This window comes from Catharus ustulatus, chromosome Z, assembly GCF_009819885.2.
Source record: "Catharus ustulatus isolate bCatUst1 chromosome Z, bCatUst1.pri.v2, whole genome shotgun sequence".
In the NCBI taxonomy this organism is placed as follows: Eukaryota; Metazoa; Chordata; class Aves; order Passeriformes; family Turdidae; genus Catharus; species Catharus ustulatus.
This window is the reverse complement of record NC_046262.2, coordinates 63941707-63963476: the sequence shown is the minus strand read 5'-3', so window position 1 is coordinate 63963476 and position 21770 is coordinate 63941707. Positions and strand designations below refer to the sequence as shown.

Here is a 21770-nt window from a genome sequence, read left to right as displayed (position 1 = left end):
ATCACTCAAGTCCTTCTTTCTCTCTTTATATCACAATTTTCCAAACTAAATTTCTTATCAGTTTGCTCTACATTCTAACCTGCAGTAAGACGGTTTCAGATTTGGAGACAAACATCCTAGCAGTGCATGAAGATCACCAGTACACACACCCAAAAATAAATAAAAATAAAAATAAAAAAAGATTCTTTAAAAATGCTTAAAGCTGCACAGAGAGCACATTCCAGCTGAAGCATGAGTTCAGCACTAGCTGCTACTGCCTTAAATTATTGGGAATATCTGTTCCTATCGGTATACAAAGAATGGCCTCAAGATCTTAGCAGTTAAAATACAGGATATTATGTCCAGTGGTGAATCTGACCCTGCATTTACTAGCAGACGTGTGGCAATTGTTTAACAGGCAGATAGCACTGAGTGGCATGTGAGAATAGCAAGGCTAGGTGGCCAAGGTGTCCCCAGTAGATAAAGCTGCTTTAAAGAAAATATATCAAACACTTTTATAAGCAAGTACATCTAATTAACAAGATAGCGGCTCTTTTTGAAAGCTCTACATTTTATAAAAATTTATCTAGATTTGCAACCACCTATAGAAACAAAATGCATAAATATATAAAAACTATTGGTTCAAAATGTAGGATTATGGTATGGTAAAACAAATGTTCCTTCTAAATGTATGGACTTGTATGCAACAAGAAAAACACCACAGATAGGAAAATTTTAATATTAATATACAATAAAAGTGTTTATCTTTTTCTATCACTTGAAGCTCTGTTTAGACTGGAGAGCTAAACACATGTAAACTTTCTATGTATGTGTATGTTAAAAATAACTGTTTTTCTTTTTTGCAAGGTGTGCTTCAGTTTGGTCTCAGACATATTTTTGCGTACTGAAAACTAAAAAGACAACCCTTAACTTGGAGTACATTAAAATTCTAAATTAATTGCCCTTTTTTTTTTTTTTTTTAACTTAAAACAAACCTCTTCTACTTAAATAAAAGTATTCTAAATTAGGAATTTTCATGTAGGTTAGAGCTAGAACATTGGTCTCATTTTGCCGTTTCTTGCATTCCAGGGCTAATTAGCACTTTGTCGCTTCATGTCACTGTTTCATCCAATGCTTCAGGGTTTTCTGTGGCGCAGTTTAACTCCACCTCTGTCGGCAAATTCAAGGATTTGAATGGCGGGAAACCGCTGCGCTTCCAGGAATACGGAAAGATGCTCTGACTGAAATACAGACCCTCTGAAAGCTAGGTTTTCATAAAGACCGAGATAGGGCTTGGCAATCTGAGCACACAGCTGCACCTCTTAAGAAGTCAAATTATTTCAATCGCACCCCCCGCAGCGGAGGCTCCCAGAGTAGCAGGGGAGCATGCAGGCCGGAAGGGTTAAGAAGCAGGTAGGATGGACGCCCTGCTCGCGAATGGAGCGGCGCCAAGCACGGTCGAGCCCCATTCCCCTCATGGCCGGGCCCCATGCCCCTCACGGCCCGGCACGCCCGAGCCGCGCGCGCTCCCCGGCCACAGCGCGGGCGGGTGCTGCCCCCTGCCGGCCGGGAGTGCCCCGGCGCGGCGCGCTGAGCGCGGCCCACGCGGCACCGCCCCGCCCTCCGCCAGCATGGCCGCCGCCGCCGCCGCTGCCCCGCTGCCCGTGAAGGTAAGCGCGCTTCCGCCCAGCCGCGCCTCAGGAGGGAGGACGTGGCGTCCACCGCCGCTCGCAAACCCTCCCCGCCGCCGTCTGGCGGCGGCTGCGGGAGTGAGATGGCGCGAGCCGCGCCGCTGCCCGCCCGGCGCTGCCAAGCGCGTGCAGAGAGGCTCTGCTTTGCCTCCTTCCTTCTTGCCTTCCTCCCTTCTGCCCGCTGCGTCCTTCCCTTCTTCCTGCCGCCTTCCCACCCTGCTCCTCCGCCGCCTGTCGGGAGCGGGCCCGGGAGCGTGGCCGTGCCTCTCCGTGCAGGGGCGCCAGCGGCCGGCCCGGAAGAGACGGGTTTTGGTTTTTTGTTGGTTTTTTGTGGGTTTTTTGTTGTTGGGGTTTTTTTTTTTTTAATCTGGAGAAATCTTTTCTGGGTGTCTGACCCATGTGCGGTGCGATGAGTTTGTCAGTGAGAGGGCTCTGTTTTTAAACGTGCACAGAACTCTTAAGCTTTGGGAGAAATGAACAAAACTTCCTCTCCTAAGACTTGTCTCCTGTGTGTTTGCTTTGGTGTAAAAATGTTATGACCTGTCTTCGATGTACAGATTTATTCTCTTAAGGGTAAATTGTACTCAGCTCGATGTTTATTTCCTTTTAAGCAAAATTATTTGTAATGCCATCCTCCCCCCTATCTCAGTATTCTCAAAACAGAAGAGAAGAATACAGAAGGGTTTGCTGGTGGTTAGTTGTCAAAAAGACCTGCAGGTGATCGTGACATGTACTAGTGTTTAAGACCTGCAGGTGACCAAGTGTAGGCTGTTACTACTGCACTGATACCTCTATGGCTTTGGCTTAAACTTCCTTGGAGAAGTTCACCAGACACCGGGTGAAGAAAGGTATACACTTCACTGTGATTGTTACTTGGACTTCGACAAAGAAACAGTAGGAATGCAGCTGGAGAGCAGGACTCAATTCATGACTGAAGGGGATATGCTACGTTTGGTAGGCCACAAGCCCTGGCAAGCTGAGGCAGAACCTTAAATGGAAAAGCAAAAGGTGTGTGTGGTGTGCTTTGTTTAAGTTAAATCATGCAAGACTGTATGTGCCTATGCTGGTCTGTACAGGTCTGTGCAGAGCTCTGATTAAGTAATGTTACTTAGAAACACCAGTCATGAGGTTGTGCTATTTTTAGCTTAGTTGAAAAGGTGTGTACATTGATGTGTGAAATCAATAAATCAGCTTCATGCTTTCCTTAGACGGGGGTCTGATGTCTTTGTTATGCAAGTGGGGGTCCTATCTCTTTGTTGATTGCCATCAAATGGTTCCCTCAGTGGGAGGAGGTGATCACCAAGAAATGGGTTCGATTTTTGTAGTTACTGGTGTATCACTTCTGTTGCTCTTCATCCCAATGTTTGAGATCAACTCTACTGTAATGCCATTTTACTTGAGATTTAATTCTGGATAACCTTCAATGCAAGTTATATCCTTTGTGTCCCTTTGTAGGATGCAAAGTCTGGAATGGAGAACAGTCTTACATCTTTCCATTCTTGAGGTCATTGCTAGGTATGAGGTCAGTCCTCTGGCTTTTGAGGAATGGTGGAACTGTTCTTCTTTGATCACATCCTCTCTGTCTTCCCATCAGCGTCTGGGCTGGTAGATGGGAATAGAACTCATGTGGTTTAGACATGGTGCTCTCCAATTTAGTGTTCCCGCTGTAACCACTTCAAACCATGCATCTCTCCACCCCCTGCAGCAGAATGAGAGGAGAGTTAGAGGCACAAAAGGTGGAGATTATGGGTTGAAATAATAACAATTCACTGGAAAAAAACAAAACAGTAACAGCAACTATATAATTAAGAGAGGTGAGCAGCTAATATGCAACTGCCCATCACTATGCAGAGCTCAAAATTACCCAATTGTCATGCTATCCTGACCTGGGGGCCCTTCCCCAGTTTCTGGAAAATGATACAAAGTCATACAGAATAATCTCCAGGTCCTAGTCATGGCCCTCCCACGCTACTGCAAAAATTAGTCCTGTCCTGGCCACAACCAGGACATAGGTTATCTTTCCCACTGAGCCTAGAGTATCTGCATTCATTTTGATAATTCACTAGAAGATTTGAAAAGCAGAATTTAGTATAGAATCAGATATTTGTATCTAGTTCCCAGATGCAGATAGTATTTCAAGAGATAAACTGGAGGAAAAATAATTATCAGGTTAAATTAATTTTAGGATTAGAACTGTCATCTCCAAGTTGGCCTTACATGATTGGAGAAGCAGCTATTTAAAGATCTCTGCTGGCCGAACTTTCCTTCCACTGAAGTAGCTCTCCAGTGAGTTGTAAGTGAGCCCAGCATTTCTTTAGCCAGTGTTGCCTCAGGGTTCTCCAGACTGCCACTGAGATAAGTTTGCAGTAGGGAAGAAGGCACTTAACACGTGCTTTGTGTTCTGCACCCTGGGTGAATATTTTGCAGCTCGTTGCAGTCTGCCATTTCTGTCAGCATGGCTATTGGCGTAAAAGCCTGCACAGGAACTGATGCTGCTGCAGCAGCAAGGTTATGGAGCCTGAGAGCAAATTTGAGAGTAACCACACCAGGCCTATGCTGCCAGAGGCCAGGCTTGCTACTTTCTGTACAGGAACAGTCTGTTACTGTGATAGATCTGTGTGTTTATAATAATCTTTAAAGCATTGCTGTTCCAAGATAACTTTTATGTCCTGCATCTGTAGCTGCTCTCACCAGCCCTGCAGACTTTTTCCTCAGTCCCAACAACTTTCACTTTGCTAGATGTAACAGTTCAGCTCCCTTTTGAATCATAACTCATAGGGCACTAGTAAAGCAAGTGTTGTATCCAGCCAGAACTAGTAAAGTTGCTGAAGGAACCTTTTTCTTCCCTAGATTGAAAAAAATTTAAAAGGCACCATTTTGGTCCTGTCTTCTGTTAATGTAGCAAATCACCAGTGTTTACTGAGTGTATGCATGAACAGTGTTAAAGATAGTCTTTTATTGATTTTGAGTTGTGTGATTGTTCCTGTTGTATGCCTTCCATGATTCTTGAGACAATTTGTTATTAATCCTAAGATGTATGTAGTTTTCGAGATTTTCCAGGAGCAATCCAAGTCGGAACCTTTGTGATCGCCAGGCAACTCGAATAACATGGCAACAGACCTATCAGTACTACTGCTAACAATGATCTAGGTCTTTCCTAAGGCTTGTGTGTGTATTCAGTGTCAGAGTATGTAGGATAGTTTCCTTTGCACTTCTTCTCGTGCTCCACAGGAGGGTAGCAGAAGGAAGTAGAGGATCAGTTAAAACTCTCTGATCGTATCAGCTTTTACACCACCGGGTGTGGAAAGCTTTGTTAAAGAGGTGTTCATATGTAACAAAGACCACAGAGCCGCTGCTTGTTGAAAAGAAGTGCTTAATTAGCCAGCTAATACAGTGGTTGAACAGATGGGGTCTCTATGAAAGTGAAAGTAAGAAAAATGCTATAGTAAGAGGCAGCTCTGTGCGTGTTGTGGAAGGAGGGTTTTACATGTTGAAGTCTGGAGGTTTTACTTGGGAAGTTTTCAGTCTTTGTGGTAGTAAGTTATGTCAGAATGGTTCGTATGTCGTTCTTCCCTGACAGGCAAATCAGTCATGACATGTATTCAACTTGAAAGTGATACAAATTTTGCAACAACTGGCCACATTGAAGAAAAAAAAGGAAGTACTCATTTTTTCTGTGTTTGATAAATGGTGACAGACATCTCTTTTAAATACCATTACTAAGGTTTCAGTTGCGAAAAGCTTGATAGTAACAATTCTGTCCAAAGAGTTACAAGTGTTCTGAACACAAGAAAAAACTTGACTTGATTGAAAATGTAATTATCCTTAGAGAGACAAAAACCAAATTACTTTTCAATTATGAACTATGAACAAGAAAAATCAGATGCATTTTTCTTATCTGGAATATGCAGTCACAGGCAAATCAAAACACAACAGGGGTTTTAGTTGGGAAAGCTCTTAGATTTTGTTGAGTCAACACAAAAGGCTAATTTTTTTCCAAAATGTTCCTTTGGAGGTATAATATCATGTAGAAATACCTATGTCGTAGTTACAGCTATAGTAAAGACAGTTTGTCCTCAGTAGCTGTTCCACTGCTGTGTTTTGGATTCAGAATGAGGATGGTGTTGATAACACACTGATGTTTTGCCTTTGCTGAGTCATGTTATTCCTAAATCAAGGAATTCTTTTTTCCCTGTCTCGTGCTCTGCCAGGGAGGGCGTGGAGGGGTATGCAAACAAAATCAGGAGGGAGCATAGCTGGAGCAGGTGACCTAAACTGATTGAAGGGCTGTTCCACAGCATGGGACATCATGCCCACTGTATAAACTAAGGGAGTTACCCAGAGGGTGGCCACTATGGATTTGGGAATGGGGTCTGACATCAGTCAATGGTGCATCACTGTTTTTTCTCTTGTTCATCATTATTGTTATCATTTACCCTTATTACCATATTTTACTTTATTTTCAGTTATTAAACTTTTCTTATATTAACATACAAGTTTTCTTCAATCCCATTCCACCAGAGTGTGGGAGGAGTTTGAACAAGGGGCTCTGTGGTGCTTAACTTCCAGCTGGGCTTAAAAACATGACAGCCTGATATTCAGTATGGTGGTTATACGTAAGACTTTTTGTCCAATTAACAAGAAGCCTTTGTTGTAATAGGTTTTCTACATGTATTTCTCACTCAATACAGGCATTTCCAAATAGCAGTCTTGATTTTTATATCATGGGGTAAGAAATTGACAAGTAAAATACAATTGTTTAAAATCAGGTATTTGAAATTTGCATTCTGGAAAGGTGTGATGGGCATCTGTGGTCTAGTCTCATCTTGAGAAGAAGATACATTTTGTAGCTGGTTAGTTTTTCAGGCATGCAGTTACATGTAAATTGCAAGAAGACTAATATGTACTTTCTGTGTAAGATTGGAATTATCGGCGGAACGGGCCTGGATGATCCGGATATCTTAGAAGGAAGAACAGAAAAATATGTTGACACTCCTTATGGCAAGGTCTGTATAACCTTTTTATTTATTACTGAAACTTTTTGCCAATTTTCAAGATGTTTGTATGCTTTAAGAATTTTCAGACTGGTAAATGAATGTGTGAGGGAGGTGCTGGCACAACTTTTTAGTTGCTATATATTAAGTCATTCTTAGTTTGTAAAAACAAGGTATTATTGCAAAGATGATGTGCAAAGGAAACTATACCTCTTCTCATTTTTAGATTGGATGAATTTGGAAACTCACTGCTGAATTTACAAACAAGGGATAAACCCTCTCTTTCAATCTTTTATTGGTGTGTGACCTGTATTATCTGTCAGATCGGTCCAGGAACCTTTCTGAATTGCAGAAATCTGTCCTTTGAGGTACATGAGGCACCATTTTCCCTGTAACTAATGAATTATGTTTTACATGCCAATGTAAGATCATGCTTATAGCGACATAATTTTAAAATTAGTTGAAAATGGAGCTCTGAAACTGTTTTTGTGACACTGGTACACCTGAACAATTCTCCTTTACATTGCTTCTGTCCCTTTCCTCAGTAGAGAGAAGGTTCCATACGCAGCGCTGGGTGTGTTTTGAAGGATAATTCCTGGCACAAAGCATTTATAGTACAAACAGGCAAGACAAAGGATGAGGGAGTTTTATAGGGAGGAGATCAAGGTGGGGAGATGTTCTAGTTGTCACACAAAGCTCATAGAAGAATTGGATCTTAGGTAGTTACGTCATAAGATGTGGAGAGTCTGGCTGCTTTATAATTGCCATTAGAATTATATTTTAATTCTAATACAGTCTTATCAGTATGTGCTGGTATATATACATACAAAAATCTGGTATCTGGTAACAAGCTGCACAAAGTGCGATGGATTTCAATTGAAGCAGAAACAAACCTCAAATTCAATTAGTGTTATTAGGTGGATCAGTATTCACTTACTTTGCTGCTTAGACTATTTAGTATACAGGAAGGAGGTGTTACAAAACCTACCTCTCATTTTAGGACTACGGTAATTTCACGACCATAAGGCGCACTGGGCTATAGGGCGCACCCCCCAGGAATCAGCAACTTTCACAACTTCGTAGATCATATAAGGCGCACCGGACTATAAGGCACACTATTTTTTGCAGCGAGGAGCCGCGCGGCGAGCAACAAAGTGCTTTTTCACCGCTTTTCCGCGGCGCTTTTTCGCTGCTTTTTGGTGCTTTTCCACGGTGCTTTTTCGCTGCTTTTTGGCGCTTTGCTGCGGTGCTTTTTCGCCACTTTTTCACCGCTTTTCACCGCTTTTCCATGGCACTTTTTTGCCGCTTTTCCCCGGAGCTTTTTTTGCCCCTTTTTTACCACTTTCCCGCAGCACTTTTTCACTGCTTTTCGGCGCTTTCCCACGGCACTTTATCATCACTTTTTCACCTCTTTTTGGCGCTTTTCTGCGGCACTTTTTCACCGCTTTTCCCTGGTGCTTTTTCGCTGCTTTTTCACCGCTTTCCCGGGGCACTTTCTTGCCTCTTCTTGGTGCTTTCCTGTGGCGCTTCTTGGCACTTCCTGTGGCCGTGCCACTTTCCCCCGCTTCTCCCCGGCCGGTTTCCTCCGCCCGGCGGCCGTGGCTCCTGTGGTTCCCAACTGCCCCCGCACGGCCGCAGCTCCCGTGGGTCCTGGCTCAACTTGCAGCTCGCACTTCTGGGTTCGCAAATTTCCAAACTTTGTACATCAGATAAGGCGCACCGGACTATAAGGCGCGCTTCCGGGTTCAGGGAAAAATTTTAGTCAAAAGGGTGCACCTTCTAGTCGTGAAATTACTGTATATAGTTGAGCTATTGCTGAATGAAAGAGGGCAACTTTATTTTTATTTAAATATGCCTGGAAAAGTTTAGAAGTTTATGGTTTGTTACTATTTTTTCCTACAGTTATGTTTTGTTCTTGATTGTTACTGATATAAAACCAAATTGGGACTTTTCTGCCATAAAGATACTTTCATGTAGAACTGTAAAGTCAGTGGGGAGATAAGCTGCCTAAAATTTTAAGAAGTAAAGAGCTTAATTTAAATAAACTTCAGAACTTTGTGGTCTTTTACTTCCTGAGAGAAACTGAGATGAAACATCAACCTATTTAGTTCAGGCAGAACCAGAATAAAAGATAAAAATGGATGAATGTCAAAAGGAAATTGCAAGGCGTAGTTATTAGAATGTATGTCCATTTCCTTTTGTCATGTAAAAATGCAAAGTGTACAATTCCACTTCACTTAAATGTTGGGGTTTACTTCTTAAGTTTCTAGACAAGGAAACTTGTGCCAAAAGATTTTTTATTTAACATTTTCCTGGAGTAGATGTTCCTTGGAACCTTTGGCATTTCACAGCAGCAAAATAGGTATTTCTTTCAGAAAAAATGCTGATTTCTTTTCTTTTAAAAGATTAATAATTTTTTCATAGAGACTCCTTGAATTGTCTTCTCCTTTGGCCTTCTTTAATCCTAAGGATCATTTAACTACAAAATTTAGCATTAGGGAATGTGGGAAATATGGAAAAGTTTAAAGGAAACTATTATGACAATTTTTTTGCTGTTCTCTTTGTTGACATTGATCCTCCTATGATCTCTCAAGTTACATTAGTAATAGTGAAAATGCAGAACAATAGTTTTTTAAAAAGCTGAGTAACCTTACAGCTCTTAATATTCCAGCTGTCTTTTCTCCTTTGTCTGCTTCTACCATTTTCACTACATCAAAAATTTGGTATTCTATGGAAAATATCCCAGTTCAGATTCTGTCTCCAGATATGGAAAGTATTTGTCTCCTACAGGATAATAGGTGCTGTTCCAAGCAATTTTATCTTCATCATTGAATTTTGAAGCTCCTAAAAAGCTTTGTTCAGAATTTATTTTCAGTTGGATTCTCTTCCTTTCTGGATGACAGAACTTGGTTCTGAATCACCTTTCCTGATGGGGAAGAGACCTGACCATGTAATATAATGCTTAAACTCCTCTTCTACCTCCCTGAAACAATCTACATTTGGTCCCTAAACTAGCTCACAGGTTGAATGGAGGCTTGCTGAACCTCTGAAATACTTTTTTCATCACAAGTGTTCCATGTTTATTCTGTTTTCTGTTCCAACTAGCCTCTGAGGTGAGGCCAAGGGAAAAATGAATTCTGTAGCCTCCACAAGAGCAGTACTTTATATGTATTCATATTATAGACAAAGGGGATTTATTCCAATTGTTTGTTATTGTGATAATTTGGGGTTAATTGCCCAGAGTTCTATTCTTTCTTTTCCTTTTTGCAACAATGAGTAATATCTATGTGACTGGTATTTTGTGAAAAAAAGGAAGTAGTTAAATACATTTATGAATTTTTAATGTTTGAGAACTTTGTTAAGTCCTCCTTTAAAAATGCAGTATTAGAGCTTTGATTTCAAATTATTCCATTGAAAGTTTTTTATTATTTTATCATCACTGCTGGCTATGACTGTGATAATAGTGGAGAGGTACATCACTTGGAAAGAGCTTGTGGGAGGAAGAAAGCAGAATGGAAGTATACACTAGCTATGTTACACAGTTAACACATAGTGAAATGTCTGTTTCTATAATTTTATGCACGTATCAATAGTTGGTCCAGTCTTACTCAATCACTTTATTAGCAAACTTTAACTTGAATTAAGGGACAGAATGAACCCTAAACCAGTTTCTGCATGTGACACAAAACTGAGGGGAGTGGCTGGCACACCTGAAGGCTTTGCTGCCACTCATAGGGACCTTCGTCTGGGGTACTGGGCATAGAGAAACCTGATGGGATTTAACAAGGGCAAGTTTAGAGTCCTGCACCTGGGATGGGAATAACCCCAAATACCAGCACAGCTGGGGGGCTGACCTGTGGAGAGGAACCTGGCATGGTAGATGTAAAGTTCACCCTTGCAGTCAGGAGAGCCAATGCTGTCCTGGGGTTCAGTGGCTAGAGTGTGGCCAGCAAGTCAAGTGATTCCCCCTATGCGTGCCCTGGTGATGCTATGGCTGGAGTGCTGTGTTGAGTTCTGGGCTCCTTGGTACAGAAAGACAAGGAGTTATTGGAAAGGGTCTGGCAGAATCACAGAGATGATTCAGGATCTAGAGCGTCTCTCTCATGGTGAGAGACCATGGAAGCTGGACCTTCTTAGTCCAGAAAAGAGAAGACTGAAAGGGGATCTTGTCAGTACATATGAATATTTCAAAGGTGGGTGCCCAGCAGATGATACCAGACTCCTTTCAGTGGTGCTCAGCAACAGGATAAGCAGTAATGGCCATAAACTAAAACACAATGTAAGGAAGAATTTCTTACACTGGGGGTAGCAGAGCGCTGGAACAGGCTGCCCACTGAGGTCATGGAGCTCCACTTGCTGGAGATATTCAAACGCCACCTGGATGTGTCCCTGTGTAACCTGCTCTAGGCAAGTCTGCCTTGGCAGGAAGGCTGGACTAGCAGATCTCCACAGGTCTTTTCCAGCCATGACAGTTCTGTGGTTGTGTGATCTTTATTTAATGCCCTTTAATGAACCATTATGCAGTATCTCCAATTATTTTCTTAAACTGTCTGTTCACCGATTAGCAGTGCTCTCTTTATCCCAAGTATTTCTTCTTCTCTTCTTACTAATTTTTCTAGGAATCATGTGCCAAAAAGATATTCAGTATATCACCTGGAAAATGTGCAGAATGCGTTTCACGGAAATCAGTGCAAAGGTGTCAACCGGATAGTATTGTACACAACCATGCTGAACCCTTTTGAAGTGTTAGGATACGAGCAGATAGGGAAGGAAACCCTGGCTGCAGCAGCTGGATTTTGAAGCCTGTGAAGTTCAAAGCTATTATGTTCTTTCTGCATTGTCAATGTATGCCAGAATTCAATGGAGTTCTGTGATGGGAATAAATATCAAACTATCCCAAGTCTTTTGAAAATGGGTATGAACTTAAATCTACCTCTTGCAATAAACTTGAATCTGTTACTTATAAAGCAAAGAGCCCAGTCTTCAACTTCTTGACCTTTTTGATGGGAGGCAAGAACTTTTGTTAGAAATCCTCTTTAGTTTTTAGGAGTATTTTTGTAGTCTTTTGGGGACTTAAGTCCCCAGTTTTACTAAGAGCTTATTGCTTAACATAGCAAATATGTGTAAACAAAACAAAATCCCAAATGCTAATTTTTGTGAAAAAATTCACAAAAATGTTCTTCCTTGTTATAGAATGTTGTAATGGCAAGTTACCTTGACCACTAGACAGCAAGGCTTTAGCCCTGTGTGAAATTTCACTCTTAAAGTCATGCTTGTTTCAGAAGATTATATGTAAGGTAAAGATAAAACGCTTAAATATCAATAGTTTAATATTAAATGGAGACTTGGAGAAATAATAACTGTCAGAATAACTACAGTTCTGAAAATAAATTTTCTGGAATGTTCCCTTTTTCAAAAAAGTAGTAAGTGTCTGCCAGAATTTAAAAATAGATGTTTGAGTAAGTTATGGTGCTATGGACAGCTTTCACATGAAAAATTACCAAAAAGAGCTGTGCAATAGGAAGTAGAGGGTGATGTTTTTATTAGAAATGGGTATCTTTAACATGGGACTCCCATATCACTTCATTGTCAATCTCTGCAAATCTTCAAGTGTGTAATAAAATCAATGGCTGTAAAACTAAACGCTAAATGAAATCTTGCATCTAGCATTATAATTTTATTTGTTTTCTATCAAGTAGCTGGCAACAGAACATTTCTAAATGCAAATGTGTGAGTCAAGACCCTTGCAAACTTGTGATCAGTAAATAAACCATGATTTTGTTAGTAGCTGTTTTAACAAAAAGGAAAGCTATAACATAGTATATTTCAGATCTTTGAAGGCCAGGAGCAGAACACAGCCCACAGAGCAGTTAATTTATTGCAATGGTGGTTGATGACTTGGAGGCTGCCTCTCATGTGCAGGGTGACCCACCTCTGTGGCAAGGTACATGTTCCAGCTGGACAGCTAAAATCAAAATGTTCTGTTGTCCTGGCTGGTGGGTAGTCAGGGAGATTGTATTTTCTGGTTGTGTAGCTCTAAGCAAAGTCCCTAGGCTGAGCAAATACTACACTGCTTCTGCCACTTATGTACCAGAATTTCTCATGTTTTATCACATTTCATTTCCCAAAAGCAGGACTTCCAGGAGAAGGGAAGAGTGAGTTTTTCAGGAAGATGGGGGGGCAGTGAGGGGCAGGTTGGAGGAATCCAGAGCTCTTCACACCCTACTGTTAGAAAGTTAGCCCAAGTTAGAAAGGGGACAGAGAAGAGAATGGCAAGTGTTATGGAAAACCACAGATTAAATGTTTTTTATGTTGGAAGGGTGCTTTAGTAGAGAATGACACCTATTTAGGAGAAAGAAACTGAAGTTTACAGGAAAGAGTGAGTCATTCTAACCAATTTTATAGTAGTACACACATGCTCCTATTTTTGAGTTTGAAATACACTTTTGATATATTAAAAATCAGTACAATTTCAAAACACAAAGTAAAGAGTTGCAATGTTCATGTTAGTACGAATACAGAAAATTTGTGGTAATCCTTCCTGTCTCAGGTTTGATCTTCCTGTTCCAGGCTGTTTTACTAATCTGCCATATCAAATTACAGAACTGAGCTCAAGAAAACTTGAGAGTACAATGGTAAACCAGTATTTTCTTTCATAACTGTTGTGTTTATTTTTAGGTAGTAGTAAAGGTTTGCAATGTGATTGTCAGGCAGTAACTCATTCTTATGTGCTTGTTTTGCAGCCTTCGGATGCTTTGATTTTGGGAAAGATCAAAAATGTGGATTGTGTGCTCTTGGCAAGGTAAACAAACATTTTAAGGGGGTACTTAGGAGTACTATATACTATGAGTCCTGAAGTTTTCTCGGCATTTTTTCCCTTTTCATTAGAACTGACTTTCTGCTCTGACATCATCTTGCTAGGTGTGGTTGCTAGCAAAGTCTGGCACAAGTTTGGGATTTTTAATAAGCAAATTTGATACTGCAAGGACTGAGAGTACTAAAATTGCTGTCTAGGTTAGATAAAATACAGTGGGAGGTATTGTCCTTGTAAGAATAGCAGCCTGCAAGGCCACCTGCTTTGATTGTAGGTAGGTGATGCTGATAACCTTACTAATCTGCTCACTATGTTTGCAGATTTCCTTTGTGAAATAGAGAAAGTGTCTGCTTCCAGATGAACTGCATCTCTGGTACCACTGTAAACTCCTCCAAATCATTCCCTTCGATTATTGAGTCCTATTGCTGTTAAAATTATTGCTTAGGGGCTGCATCCTCTGCAATTCTCCGTCCCTATATCATTGTTATTCAGACATATTTACTTTAAAAAACTCTGGAAGTGGGGTCTACCGATGAATGTGTGGGAATTTTGCGCTGATGTAACCATGGATGTCTAGGACCAACATGCTATTGTATGAAATGTAAGAATACTAACACAATTCACAGCATCTGGACAGAATGGACAGAGCACATGCTGATGATAGTCTATAAGCAGGGCAAGTCAAGGTAATTAGTCAAGCACAGGATCCATCCAGGGAATCCAGGCAGGAACCACAGGAGGTAAGAGACGAAGCTGTAGCATGTGTCTAAAAATCATCCTGCTCTAGAGGCAAACTACAGCATACATGTGAAGGCTCTGGGGGGAAATCGGGTTGAGGACTGACACACAGCTCAGGCCAGGAGGGGAGGCTGGGGCCTCAGCTTGGAGGCAGGAGCACCCAGGCTCACAGGCATCAGGAGTTTCTGTGGAGGCCCAGGGTCTGGCACTTAGGACTCAGTGGTGCACTCAGGGCCCTAATACTTTTCATTCCAGTGTTTTTCCATTAAAGCTGCACACTGCTTAATCACCCTCAACTGCAACTACACTTCTGTCTGTGATTTTATTTTTCTTCCCTGTCATGGTCTACATCATGTATTTTATTACATCTGGACAGCATTTTTCTCATTTTTTCAAATGAACTGCTAAACCAAGGTCTCATAGCTGTACTGTTTCAAACTAAACCTTGGTCCACAGATATCTGAACAACTTGTCTGTGGTTTACCTTCTCCCTGGGATTTATGACCATTCATGTAGAAAACCTTGTGAGTTTACTTTTAGGGCTAAGGTACCTGCAAATTTATCTTTGTGTCTTGGCTTCTGAATCAGATTGGAAAAAAAAAAAGGCATTCTATAAGAAGGCTATGACAGCAACTGCAGTAAAGCAATAAATCTTTGTGTCTAGTAGCTTATCGGAAATGCTAATGACAACTTGGGAATCCTGACTGACAGTGCTTGATCATGTTGTATGCAGTTCCTGAATGATCGAATACTTTGGATTTTTTGGCCTCTGAAAAAAATCAGTTGAGAAATTTAATTCCTTCATTAGTTCCTTCTTCTTTACTTGCTTCTTTCTTCTTTAGTTCTTTCTTTTACATGGTTGAATAGAATTTTCTAACGTGTTTAATCATGTAAGTGATGTGCTTCTGTAACAAAGAGAGAGATATCACAAAAGCTTGTGCTTATAAGACCAAGTATTTCCTGTGTTGGTGAAAAAGAATACTGCAACAGTGTGAAGTCATTCTTTTAATTTATGAAAGCTGTCAGATCACTTAAAGATCAAAGAGAAAAATGTGATGATTCTACTATTTTCTCTGGAAAGTTGACAGATTAGAACACAATGCTTTGTGATGTGCCGCTCTTTGTAAGGGAGTATAAATGCAACCCTTCTGGGCAGAAAATTCTGGAGGTGTACATAAATTTTAAGAACTCCCTGAAGTGTTTGGAAAGAGGTTTCAGAATCTATGGAACTGACTTAGAAGATTCAGAGAAAAATACTTACTTTAATCTTGAAGTTGCTGAAGTATATTTGACTTGTATTTTTAAGATTCTTTTCATTACTGTCTTGAACTTAAAATTTTGCATTTAAAAAGAAAATTATACCACTGCTTCTTAAATTGAATTCCAAGAGAAGCTCAGTACATTTAAGAAAACAAAATGTACTGGAAGTGGCTAAGGTAGTCAGTTCCACTTCCAATATTGTTAGGGGAAATATGTTTCCTGAAATTCTCCATATTTGGGACAAGGAAGCCAGTTTCAGTCTGATTTATTTTACTGTCTTGCTTCATGTATCTTTGCAGACATGGAAGGCATCATACAATTATGCCATCAAACGTCAATTACCGTGCCAATATCTGGGCGTTAAAAGAAGAAAATTGTTCCCATGTGTTAGTGACTACTGCCTGTGGTTCATTACGAGAGGAAATACAACCTGGTGATCTTGTCATAATTGACCAGTTCATTGACAGGTGAGTAAGAAGGAGGAGAAAGAGGACAAATGGGGTCAAACCATATGATATGTTCATGTTAAATTAAGTTTTTGTACAATAAGATGATAACCTCAGTTCTTCTGTCAAAAAGTGAGATTCATACAAGAAAATATGATAGGAAATGGGAATGCTATTATGAGAAGTTCCATTCTAAGAGACACAGAAATACCAGTCTTAGAAGAATGGCTGTAAATGAACTAAAGTATAGCTCAGTGGGAAGACTGTTGAGAAGTAAAAGAAATGTTCTATTCTCAGATATGGGAGAGAAACATAAATAAGAGCACAGGCCATTCCAAGCTTTATGAAGAATCTGAAATGAGATGGAGAGGAAAGCATAGAAGGAGTCAGCTAGAAAAATATATGTCATAATAATGAGATCCTGCACAAGGGAGATAAATGCAACACAGTAGCAAAAGAGATGAGGTTGTTTTAAAACAAGAATAGATGCTTGAATGTCTTATTTGTTAAGAATCATAAGGAAGTAAATTTGTTTCCAAAGTCTCTGTACGCCAGCTGGTCCTATCCTCCTTGATTATCTGAGTAGAAAAATTCAAGCAAAGCTGGGGGCAAAATACAGCTACGTTTAAAGATCACTAACAACGCAAATAATTCAAAAATCTGTGGCACAATTTATAGGTAAATTTACTTTAAATACTTGGGGCTGTATTATATCTTGAAGTCTTATTTGGGTATTCCACCTAATTTGAAGTATTTAAAATGGCGTATGCAGCTTCTTTGGGCATTTGTGGTGCTACTGGTAATATTTCATTGCCAATACCTGAAGGGATGGTGCACAGAAGAAACCAGGCTTTGTCCAGCAGTGCTCAGGATCAGAGGCAGTAGGAACAGACTGAAACACAGGAGGTTCCCTCTGAGCACCAGTGAACATTTTTTACTGAAGGTGACTAAGTACTGGCACAGGTTGCTCGGAGAGCCAGCAGAGTCTCCATCCTTGGAGATATTCAAAGCCATCTAGCAGCCCGTTCTAGCTGGACCTCCAGGTGACCTCTAGAGGCCACTTCTGCCCTCAGCTGTTCTGTGATCTGTGTTTTCATTTAGAGTTTATTCAAATGATCACCAGTAGTAATGGTATAGCCTATTTACAGGCAATGTTTTGTTTGGGCAAGCAAGTATTTGTTTTGATGTAGGGAAGTGGAAACTTGTTGTGACTTGTTTAATGGCATCAGGAAACCAAAATGCTGGTCAGAAAAGCCTGTGAAAATGTTTCCGAATGGAAAATTATATGTAATATGAATTTTTAAATCTTCCCCAACTTGCAGTTTAATTCAGAAAACTTAATGCATTGTAATAGTCTGTCTCTTTTGACAGCTGAATTTCTGTGTCGAGTCTTTTTCTCAAAATATTCTATGCCAGGGTGTGTTAGACTACTAGATCTTCACAGCAGTCTAAGACTGATTGCCTTATTTACATCATTATGCCAACAGTACTACTGATGGGAAGATATTTTCGTGGGACGGAATGTTTTAGTTGTCCACCAAGGTCCAAAAAGATGTAATTTTTACGAAATACATTCTAATGAAAGATCAAAGTCATGCAAACAGTGTTAATAGTCTTGGGAAGAAGGTACTGATTTGATTTGTAAAAACAGTCAGTTATTTTCGTTTAAAGGTATTCTGACTTCTTTATAGTGGTTAACCCATGCCAGGCAGTACATAGGAAATAAGCTGTGGTCTAGGTGGCAAGGATTTACTCAGGCCCCCATTAAAATCACTGCCTTCTGGTGTCCAGGTACTTGAGATGTGGGCTCTCTATGTATGTTCGCAATAGGAAGAATTCCTATTCTCAATTCTCCTTACTTGTGTGAATCAAGAAGAAGGAATAGTGAATAGAAATGGGCAAAGAGCTAGAACTGAGCAGAAAACTGTAGGCAGCTACTGCAATTTGTTCTGGGGCATGCATGCTGTGAAATTAATTGCAGTATGAGAAGTAGTGTAGGACTTCTGCCTAGCATGAGTTTGACTTAGAGTGTGAAACACTGAATAGGTATAATAAGAGCTATATAAGAGTTCCAAACTTGATTCCATATATAGTCTCTGCTTTGTTTATGCTTATTATTTTGTGTATTTAAACAGTGAAAGATACATTTTATCAAATAAATACAAAAATACATACAGTGTGCTCTCCTTGCTTCCAAATCCAAAAATAACCACTTGCTACTAGAGGCTGCAAAAGTTGATCTATTCTTTTAAAAAGTACTTAAAAAATCTAGGATAATTTTTTTCTCCATTTGACTTTTGTAAGTTAATTGCAGTACTGTTAGTCAGTTGACTACATCAGAGTAATTGAGGGCTTTTGAATACTTTCTGTTTGGTTTGAAGCTGATGTTTGCTAGGAAGAGGAGAGCAAAACAGTAACTACTTACTTGAATGACTATTGGGTATTGGTTTTTTTCCTCCGTGCCTGTGGAATTTTTTCCTACTGACATACTGAGACAAACAGATAGCTAGGTTTTAGAGATGGGGAGAAGAAAAACCTCCCTGTTTCTTTGGGAATTTCTTTCGGTGCAGGGAGGACACCGCGAGATTAGAAGCAGGTAAAAGGAGAGTGGGGGCAGTTGCTCTTTCTTGTTCGCTCTTGGCTTTGGAGGAGGAAGGTCACTGCTACCACAGCCCAGCCCAGAGCTGCCTCTTCTGCTGCTGCTGGAGCCCACACCTCTGCCCTACCAGGACACCTTCCTGCTTCAGCTTACTGTTTCCAAGCGTCCTGCTGGAGCACCAGAACCGACACTGCCCCAGGGTTTATGAACCAAAACCTCTCCTCCATCCCTTTGTGTGTGGGCACCAGCGCTGACACTGCCCCAGGGTTTATGAACCAAAGCCTCTCCTCCATCCCTTCCTGTGTGGGCACCAGGACCGACACTGCCCCAGGGTTTATGAACCAAAGCCTCTCCTCCATCCCTTCCTGTGTGGGCACCAGGACCGACACTGCCCCAGGGTTTATGAAGCAAAGCCTCTCCTCCATCCCCTCCCGTCTGGGCCCAGCCGCCATCCTTGCACGCTCCCCAAGCCCGCCCCACAGCGCCCCCTGCAGCCGCACGGGATCATCACACCTGCCCTGCCCACCGGGAGCCACCAGTGCCCCTGCTGGCTGTGGCGGGAACTGCACCAAGGGAAAAGTACCTGCGGCCGAGAGGACTGAACTGGGCTCCTGTTCTGGTTGGGGTTAGTGCTGCAGTTGTTGTTTTGCTTGTGTTATTACACACAGTAGTAAAGAACTGTTATTGCTATCCTCATATCTTTGCCTGAGGACCCCTTAATTTTAAATTATACTAATTTAAAGAGAGAAGTATGTACTTTCTCCATTTCAAGGAAAGGCCCTGCTTTTCTGTAGCAAGCACCTGTCTTTCAAATTGGGATAGATTTTGGTGCCCAAATTTTGGGGAAATTTTGCCCAGATTTTGGTGGGGCCTGAGGGCATCAAGAAAATGGGTGAAAAAAAGAATAGCAGTTCTTGAGCATCCTAATTTTTTGTCTGCTGAAATAAAAACTTCATTAGGTGGCAATATGTGGTCTAGCTTACCCTGATTGGGTGGTCAAGCTATATCTCTCCCATTTGCAACCCATTATCTAAATGTGGATCCTGTTACTAAAGTTACTGTGGTTGTTATCCCTTTTATTTTGTGGGTTAATAAGATGCAGAATTAGTGGGTTTTTTAACTTCCTCTGGAGGCAGCCACATGGATTCAGAGCTATTGCACACTAACTGTATGTTTTTGGGGTTACTTCAATAATAGCACTTGCTATAAGGAAGTGCCAGCAGGATAAATTTTCTCCCAACCCTTCACCCAGCTTTTTAAGTCTACCCTATAAGTTTTCAAAGGGTTCAAATCTTCTCTAAATGCCAATGATATCATATCATCAGCTGGTGTTGCTGATATACCTGTTCTATTAAGCATTCACAGATAATGGAAGATTGACTTGGATAACCACTCTGATACCTACCCCAGAAAACAGGGATGCTGCCCCAGAGCCTGACCCTGCCTCACAGCCTACCTCAGAAATGAACCACCTAGATTGGGTGGGGATTCTGGTGAAGGAAATGGGCCATATTCTGAAGGAGTACAGTTCACCAGTGAGTACAGTTCAGCTGGTGAGAAGAACCACCCCCGAGGTCCCTAAAAGAGAAAGAATCTGATGGTGCTGCAGTGGACCCAACAAATGTTACATCTGTCCAGGTTCCAACTGAACTGCAAGGGCAGTCACAGCCAGCAGCAGTCAACCCTGTGGAAACTAAGAAATCTTAAGATGAAAACAAACCACCTTGCTAATAAGGATAAGAAAGGAAGGCCCTCACAATCCACGGGGAGCCAGAGGTTGAAATCATCACTGATTCCCTGTCATGTGGAAGTCTCCTTATTCTGCGAAAAGACATTGTACAACGGGGCCGTGAGGCTTTTACAACTTGGTTACTTCAGTTCTAGAACCTTGTGGGTACAGGTGTGCAACTGGATGGTACAGAGGCAAGGAATTTGGAACTCTTGACCCAGGACTCAGGTGTGGATCAGGTATTCGTAAGGGAGCCAGGGCCCCTTTTCCTCTGGGAGCGGCTTTTAGTGAGTGTGAGAGAGAGGTTTGTGAACAAAAAAAGAATGCAGGAGCGCCACCATAGAATGCACTGGGAAACCCTTGAGGAACGGATCCAACAACTGGGAGAAGTGGCACTACTGGAGGTACTCTTTGGGAGGGATGGACAGCATGACAATGACCCTGACAAGGTCAGGTGCACAGGGCAGATGCTGTGGAATCTGGCAAACCTGGGGCCATCTCAATACACCACCTTCATTGCAATGATTAGTGCTGATAACAACCGAGAAACAGTGGATTCTGTTCCTAACAAGCGCAGGAACTGTGAGAGTATGATGAATGGCCCAATGCAGGCCCACGTCTCTGCTGTAATTAAAGAGTCTTCAAGAGGAGAAGGGAGAGGAAGGAGGAGGTGAGGAGGAATTCCCATATGGCACCTGTGCAAGTCACAGGCCCCAAAGTCAGAGTCCAACATCCCCCAGCTAGGGAGAGAGGATGCAACCCACGAGCTGATCTGTGTTATTTTCTGCATGACCATGGGGAAGACATGGGAAAATGGGATGGGAAACCAACTTCTGCCCTGGCAACATGGATGCATCAACTCAAGGAGGGAAACACTAACCAAGGGAGCTCTGCCAAAGTGAAGGTAGCCTCAACCTCCTGTGACCAAACTGCCGGCTATTACAGAAGGGAGGATGATCTGTCGGATACTCTTGAAGTAACGTCAAGTATGTATGCCCAGGAAGGAAATAATAACCAGGGCTAGAGGGGCCTTGCCTCTAGCCAGGGAGAGGTGCAGAAAAAGTGGGTCTTTTGGATGGTGTAGATCTGATGGACAATCTTTTGGACAACCTGGCATATCAGAGCCACAGAAATTTGAGGCATTAGTTGATACTGGTTCACAGTGTACCCTAATGCCATCAGGATGTGGGGGCAGAACCTTTGTGTTTCCATTGTTGGGGTGATGGGGGGATCGCAGGAATTGACTCTGCTGGAAGCTGAGGTGAACCTGACTGGGAGAGAGTGGCAGAAACATCCAGTGGTGACTGACCCAAAGGCACCATGCATTTTAGGCATAAACTCCCTCTGGAACGGCTATTACAAAAACCCAGAGGGACTCAGGTGGGTTTTTGGAATAGTTGCTGTAAAAGCAGAGGATATTAAGTAATTAAACACCTTACTGTCAGCGAACCCATCTGCAGTGGGACTCCTGAAGGTGGAAGAGCAGCAAGTGCCAATTGCCACCTCAACAGTTCACCGCC

General features: G+C 41.6%; 1 protein-coding gene across 1 annotated transcript in view; it reads left to right on the top strand.

Annotated features, from left to right (window-relative positions):
• The first annotated feature begins 1610 nt into the window (after positions 1–1610).
• The window catches only part of LOC117010458 (methylthioadenosine phosphorylase), a 40172-nt gene continuing 20012 nt past the window's right edge, over positions 1611–21770 (top strand). Inside the window, exons 1-4 of the mRNA XM_033084946.1 lie at positions 1611–1649; positions 6590–6676; positions 13408–13466; positions 15776–15943. Coding sequence (XP_032940837.1) covers positions 1611–1649; positions 6590–6676; positions 13408–13466; positions 15776–15943 — 353 coding nt within the window. The remainder of the gene's footprint in view (positions 1650–6589; positions 6677–13407; positions 13467–15775; positions 15944–21770) is intronic.